We start from the raw sequence: 6,819 nt of genomic DNA, 5'->3' as shown, positions 1-6,819 counted from the left end.
AAATCAGACAGACCCACGAGTTACATGGTGCTTTTACTGATACTCCACAACTGGCCTACAGACCGTTTTAATGCGAGTCCCTTTACCAACAACAGGCATGAAACGGCACCATTCTTAAAATCGGAACCCTTTACGATCAGTTCCTGAGATTCACTTCAGGAGCTTGAGGGCAGAGCTGAAGGGGGCCAGGTTCTCACAGGCCCGCATCCACTTCTGCACGTTGGCTGGCACGGGCACGCCGCAGCCCCCCGCCTGCTGGAGCACAGACCACAGCACCACGTCCGCCACGGTGAGCTCGTTGCCCACGAGCCAGGGGCTCTTCCCGAGAGCGGAGTTCATGGAGCCGAACACGGCGGCTTTCTCTTTGCTGCTGCCTTCTTTTAACTGAAAAATGGCTATATCCACCCAGCTATCGATGAGGGTTAAATTCACCGCATTATGCTTCTGGCCGAACAGAGAGAACAAAAAACGGGCAATGTTCCCCTCTCCTTCGATGGGGCACATCCTCTGGACACTGAACTTCATCTGAGTCTTGGGCACTGAAAGGAAAACACCCACGAATGTCAACAGGAGCAGCCCCCGGAGAAGTACTTGGACACGCGGGGAGGGGACCACTCACCGTGCACTGGTGGCAAGGAAAGGGGTATTTTCAAGGAGAAAAATCACATTTTTAGGTGTGATATTAAAGTTTAAACTATGTTTAAAGAGTGCAGCCCTAACCGGTTTGGCTCAGTGGGTAGAGCGTTGGCCTGCGGACTGAAGGGTCCCGGGTTTGATTCCGGTCAAGCGCATGTGCCTTGGTTGTGGGCACATCCCCAGTAGGGGGTGTGCAGGAGGCAGCTGATCGATGTTTCTCTCTCATCAATGTTTCTATCTCTCCCTCTCTGTAAAAAATCAATAAAAAATATTAAAAAATAAAAATAAAGAGTGCAGACTATATGTTAGGAAAGTAATTACGTCTGGTACTTGATCCTGACAGTTTTCAAGCTAGAAGAGATCTCAGACCATCTACTCCAACCCGTCCGTGTCTGGATTTGCAGGATGGGGACGAAACCAGGAGTCCCCTCGCCCAGGTCAGAGACTTAAGGCATCCCTGGGTGAATGGCATTACCTCACTTCCCTCTGTATAAAGGTCACCAGGGGAGGCATTCTTTAGTGGGATAATGAGTAAATGATACCCTGCCATCCTTTTATGGCCAGCTGGAAAGATGCCATCAGTGTCCCTGTAATGATAGGTTTTGGAATGTGAGGGCAAGACGGCCATGACAGCTGCTACTCCTCTGCCCAGGCTGGGTAGACAAGATCACTAGAGGCCCGATGCATGAAATTCGTGCAAGAGTAGGCCTGCCTTCCTCCGGCCACAGGCAGGCACCTGGGACCCGGGCTTCCCTCACAGCCCCAGCTTCGTCCCGAAGGTCGTCCGGTCTAATTAGCATATTATGCTTTTTTATTATTATAGATGAGGTACATTTCACTACATAGGACAGGAGTTGAACCCAGTCCCCTCTACTTACCATTCTTCCAAATTAGAGTAAAGCCCAACTGGTATTCATGACGGGGCTGATTTTTAGTCTGCTCGCCAAAGCACCTGAGGAGGTTTTCTGGCACGTTCTTGACTGCTGAATGCGTGTGCACGGTGGACAGGACCTTGTACTGGTCGCAGAGCAGCTGGTGCAGCACGAGCAGGGAGAGGGGCGGCGAGGCGGGGTTTGCATTGATCACGATGTCTTTCAGGGCCCCGTAATCCTGGGGGAGAAAACCCACAGCAGTTTGAGTGATGCTTGTACCAGGTGCTATTCTTACACCCTAATGCCCGTGAAGGAGGTGCTACCATTATCCTACCTCACAGCTGGTGAAAGGAGTCCTGGGGAGACACGTGACTTATCCAAGGTCACTCAGCCCAGGCAAGGGGGCTGAGGAAAACCTGTTGATCCATGGTTGGGGATCTGCAGATTATATGCATTGTCCTGTCATGTCATGGAAGGGACTTGAGCATGTACCGATTTAGGATCCTGAGGGGGATCCTGGAACCAGCCCCCACGGATACGGAGGTATGACTACATTCCGTTTACCAAATCTCTCTAACACCTGACCACCTAACAGCATCTCGCTTCTATATCTACGTCAACCTGTGTTTGCGCTGTGTTGAAGACTCTTGGAGCCAATCTGGCCTCTGGTCTGGCACTCCTGACCGACGCCCTTCCCATGGGCTCTGACGAGTGCTTCGCAGCTGTCTGAACACAGTGTCACTCGACACTGCCTTCTGAGGTGCCTTCCCAGTGTCTGACACTGCACCACCGCTGACTCATCCACTGGACTGGCTCCCAGGGCCTGCAGGCATCACTGGGGCCTCTGCACACAAACATGTACTGGGTGATAAAGGGACACGTGTGAAGAGATTTGGAAGTTACAAAAGACCAAGCCCACCTCTATTTTTCAGGTTCTTAAGTAGTACCATTTCTATTGCCAATTCTACAGGAGGGTATTAGCAGGGATTCTTGGGACAAGCCCTTTACACCTCCAGTAAATAATACTTTGTAATAACACGCACTTTCCTTACCTCTTTATACCCTAAGTTAGCTGAATACTGTAGACTGACCATTAAAGGTGGCCAATACAACTTAATTTTAATAAAGCAAACTGAATTTCGCAAAATACGCTTGCAATCTGGCACTGTGACTGGCTCTCGGTGAGATGTTTCAACAGGATCGGTGGGATTTTTGTGCAGCCAGAGCCCTGGAATTCAGGCTGCTGTCAGATCGGGGCTGACTGCTGAACCTGAGAAGCAGAGGGAGCGATTTAAGTCTGTCTCTCCAGGGCTCAGGCTGCTCAATGCTGCCGGGAATGGGGAGCAGCTGTACTGGACGCCCCTCTCTTCAGCAGTGGGTCCGAGAGGTCAGCAGCAGCTTTAGAATGTGCTTTGGCTTCACTAGAGCTCATGCACCTGCTCAGTGCAACGGCACAATCACGCAGGGGAGAAAAGAACGCGCTCTGTCCCACCTCTGAAAACCAGCACGCAGGGCTCCGCTCACACGAGCACTGGCCACCTAGCAGGCTGGCGCTCGGTAGTTGTAAGTGCGCTCACCTTCCCAAGTACTGAATTTAAGTCCAATGCACTGGCCGGCAAAGCGGTGGGCTCCTGGGCTTGGATTATGTTGGTTACGTCCAAGTCCGCATCTGGCGTCTGAATCATCTTGGAGAGACCATCGACTGCGGCTTTCAATTCGTACAGACGCTTTAAAATGTTATCTTGACGGGACTCCAGAGCTTGAAGAGACGGGTCCGACCCTCCCTAAGCAAATCAACACCAGAATGTTCATTTCCTCGATCAAAGCAGTCTGCTTAATTTGATCACTTGTCTTCTACTTAGTTCCACAAATTCATCAAACCTCCCACCTTCTAAAAAACAGTAAAATGAACGAGCATTATCTCCTTTCTCCCATTGTCTGATAGGTCCTGCAAGTAGATCCACAAATGCTTTAAAATAAATAAAAAACATGACTGAAAGCCCCTTTGTAAGACTAATTTCAGGTAATTTAGTCTAAGAACAGAGAAGAATAGAAAACAAATACAAATTGTTCTTTATTCATATTAAACACTTTGCTTAAACAAATAGAAAAAGGGGGTGGGCAGTGAAAATATAACTCAATTAATACTAACAGAAGGGAAAAGGGTGCACTCATAGGTTTAAAAAAAGTGTCCTTTGGCTTGTAAGTCTGTCCGAGGTCAAATGGTCAATTCCCCAAATGATTCACTCTCAGGGCATACGGGCACTCTCACTGTAGAATCACCTAGAACTTCTCACTGCTGACATGTATAAATATGGAACACTTACATTCTTCATTCACCGAACCTTTGCGTCTTTCTTGCCTGGTATAGTGACTGGTATACAGTAACTTACCCATCATGTTTATGATAAATCTCAAGTCAATTTAGATTTAACTTACAAAGTAATATCAAGAAACCTCCAGTACAGTCACATTGTACTCTCTCCAGATTCCTGAGCTCTCACAACAGACCATCCACTTTGAGTTGAGAAAATAAAACTTGAGCTAAATGCTCATAATGAGAGAGAACAGTCAGGAACATGGCAATGACCTTGAGTTATTAGATGCATTCATGATACAATGCGAGTGTAGGTGTACTTGCTCACATCTGAGTGCTGCTAAGTTTAATTCTTGGGAACATCTGTTCCCCTAGTCACTCCTAACACTGCCCTCTCACGCGGATCGATTCACCACCAGGTGCTGGCAATTTTCTGGAATTCACTTGCTTCTAAGCGTGCCTGCTCCACTGTCACTGCCCAAGCCCAAGACACCGCTTTTTCACCTGGTCTACTTCCATTGGTCACCTCGCACCCATCCATAAGATGGCCGCTAGAGTGATGAGAAGAGAGGCAGATCCTGTCACCTCCTCCCCAGTGCTAACCTCCTAAGCTAAAAAGCAAAGCCCTTACCCTGGCTTGCTGAATAGTTTGTATGATTTGTCCTCTGGCTGCCTCCTTTCACATAATTCTCCCCTGCTCGGTCTCTAGCCGTACAGTCCATGGGATTCCTAAATCACACCATGCCCCCAGTGGCCTCTGGACTTTTCCTCATTCTGTTCCCTCCGTCTGCAACATTCCTCTCTCTTATCTCATCTGTTTAACTCCTCTTTACCCTGCAGCTGAATTGCCACCTTCTCCCCTCTCATTGCCTGATGCTCTTGTTTAAGATCAAACAGCAAAAAATATAAGGTGGAACAAAGAACAATAAACAGTTCCGTGTGCCACTTCGATAATAAGGTACTGTAAATAGACTGAACGGCCGAACAACCGTCGCTATGACGTGCGCTGACTACCGGAGCGCCATGAGAGCGGAACACGGCGGGCACTGGCCGTGGTGGGATGGTGGAGCAGGTGAGCGGGGGCGCCAGACCAAGGTGGGGCACCGGTCGCTGTCATTGGGGTGAGCCTCTGGTGGTTACTGAACATTCTTTGCTCCTGCACGCCGCAGTCCCACGGGGAACTCGCACCCGTTGCCGGCACCAGAGCTGCACCCACTGCCAATGCCTGGCGCCAGCCTCAATCACTCAGCACCGTCAGCAGGTGCGAGCAGTGGCTTTTGGCCCCGATCGCCCCTGAGGTTTTCTCCACCTCCCCCTGCTCCTGAGGGGCGACTGGGGCCAGCAGCTGCCTCTCGCACCCGTTGCCAGTGCCAGCCCCAATCACTCGGTGCCTCGTCAGTACGTGGGAGCGGCAATGGCAGGAGCAGGGCTGCTGGCACACGGGACAGGGGGCTGCGGTGGGAGGGGCCGGGCAGGGGCGAGGAGGATGGGCTGAGACCCACCCCTGTGCCCACCGCAGCCTCGCAGCCAACAGTTCCTTTCAAGGTGCACAAATCTGTGCACTTTTATTATTAATACTTTCTTTTAGTATTAATAATAAAAGAAAGGTCCCCAGCATAGCTGGATCTCACCCCTTGATCTGAGGCATGAGGAAATGCTCAAATCTGCTTATCATCCCTTTTAATGTTGGGCTGTTGTCTTTCTTGCTCAGACTAGACTATGACTTGGCCTATGCGTTTACCCACTTGTTTTACACGTATTTGGAAGCAGTTTATTCTTCCAGTTGCTCTCCTCATGCTGGATTTCTAATTGTCTGTCTGTCCACACTGGCATCATCTCTTACAGAGGGGGGACTCCTAAAGCCATAAGCTTTGGGGAGGATGCCAGCATCAGGAAATCTATACACGGCTGGTGAGAGCCTACATCAGGGCAACCACTCTGCAAAGCAATTTACAATACCTAGTCCTTACCCGTGAAGGCAGACCTGCCCTCTGGGTCAGCAATTCCATCCCTAGTAAAATACCCTATGCCTGCTCCTGTCCAAACACATTCACTGCAACATGAAGCAGCTTACAAAGGGCCCGACATCCGTGAGCAGTGGGATGGGCACACCCTGGGGTTACAGTTAACGCGTTGGGACAGCAGACCCGAAGAGGGCGAACACTTCATTTCACGCAACAAAGCGAGTCCTGAAATCGTGTCTAGAAGCAGCAACCAGACACAAGCCACCAAACCGCATGCTTCCATTCACGTGGCTTAGGGAGGCATCCTTAGGCGGCGCAGCAGGAGAGAAAAGCAGGACATGATCACGGAAGTCGGGCCCTGTGGGGTAATTTAAGTGGGGCACTGTCCACGTGTGTTAACCTGGGTGACACTGGTTATTCTTAAAATGGCCATTTGCGTGCTATTCACTTTTCTGTGAGTAACGTTTAAGTAGCTATAAGCGAAAAAAAGAAAACTGATACACGACCCGGGCCTGGAGGGACCCCGGGCCCTACTCGCGCATCTCCGCTGGCTACCTCGGCGCCTGCGCAGTGAGCGGTCGGGTGGCCCTGGCGCCGGCGCACTGAACGGATGGGGGGCGGGGGGGGGCGCGCTCCTACCTGCACGTGGCCCGCATTCTGCGCCGGGCTGCCGGTCCCGCGGTGCACGTTGGGGAGCCGGTACATGCAGGTGGGGAGCTCTACGCTGAGAGATGAGCCACCCTCGTGATAGGGCTTTACCTGGTACATCGGCATCGTGGGAACCACAGGAGGGACGGTGGCGGGTGGGGGTCACGACCGCCCAGGAACCGTCAGAGACTACCACGTACGCCGGCCACCTCCTTTTCCGATCCGGATTCGGGCGTTCGGAAACTCACCGTTCGTGTGCTCTAATTGGCTCGGGCTCTCTCGACGTCACGACCCCGATTTTTCACGCCACCAATCAGCGAGAAGGAGATGGGGCGAATCTGTTTCCGCCCCACCCGGAAGGGGCGGGGCAAAGTTTCAGAAG

General features: G+C 51.2%; 1 protein-coding gene across 3 annotated transcripts; it reads right to left on the bottom strand.

Moving 5' to 3' along the window:
- Positions 1-14: 14 nt before the first annotated feature.
- AIMP2 (aminoacyl tRNA synthetase complex interacting multifunctional protein 2) lies at positions 15-6,690 on the bottom strand. 3 transcript variants are annotated; one of them, XM_008155995.3, is made up of 4 exons: positions 6,429-6,690; positions 3,086-3,292; positions 1,515-1,746; positions 15-539 (listed from the first exon to the last, which is right to left on the bottom strand). In XM_008155995.3, exons 1-4 carry the CDS (start codon positions 6,561-6,563, stop codon positions 151-153), a joined length of 963 nt encoding a protein of 320 aa, XP_008154217.2. In that variant the 5' UTR covers positions 6,564-6,690; the 3' UTR covers positions 15-150. The 3 variants fall into 3 exon arrangements, with proteins under 3 accessions (XP_008154217.2, XP_027987679.2, XP_054574193.1); XM_028131878.2 differs by having other exon boundaries at positions 6,549-6,689; XM_054718218.1 differs by lacking the exon at positions 3,086-3,292.
- Between the last annotated feature and the right edge of the window lie 129 nt (positions 6,691-6,819).

The sequence above is a fragment of the Eptesicus fuscus genome, chromosome 6 (assembly GCF_027574615.1).
Source record: "Eptesicus fuscus isolate TK198812 chromosome 6, DD_ASM_mEF_20220401, whole genome shotgun sequence".
NCBI classification, from domain to species: domain Eukaryota; kingdom Metazoa; phylum Chordata; class Mammalia; order Chiroptera; family Vespertilionidae; genus Eptesicus; species Eptesicus fuscus.
The sequence above is the reverse complement of the archived record's forward strand: the minus strand, read 5'-3'. Positions and strand labels throughout refer to the sequence as shown.

Excerpts from the sequence above, each read along its gene's own strand:
- AIMP2 (XM_008155995.3), bottom strand. The coding sequence starts at position 6,563 with ATGCCGATGTACCAGGTAAAGCCCTATCACGAGGGTGGCTCATCTCTC. Across the intron at positions 1,747-3,085 it reads TAAATTCAGTACTTGGGAAG|GATTACGGGGCCCTGAAAGA; the intron begins GTGAGCGCACTT and ends TTTCTCCCCCAG. Across the intron at positions 540-1,514 it reads TACTCTAATTTGGAAGAATG|TGCCCAAGACTCAGATGAAG; the intron begins GTAAGTAGAGGG and ends TTTTCCTTTCAG.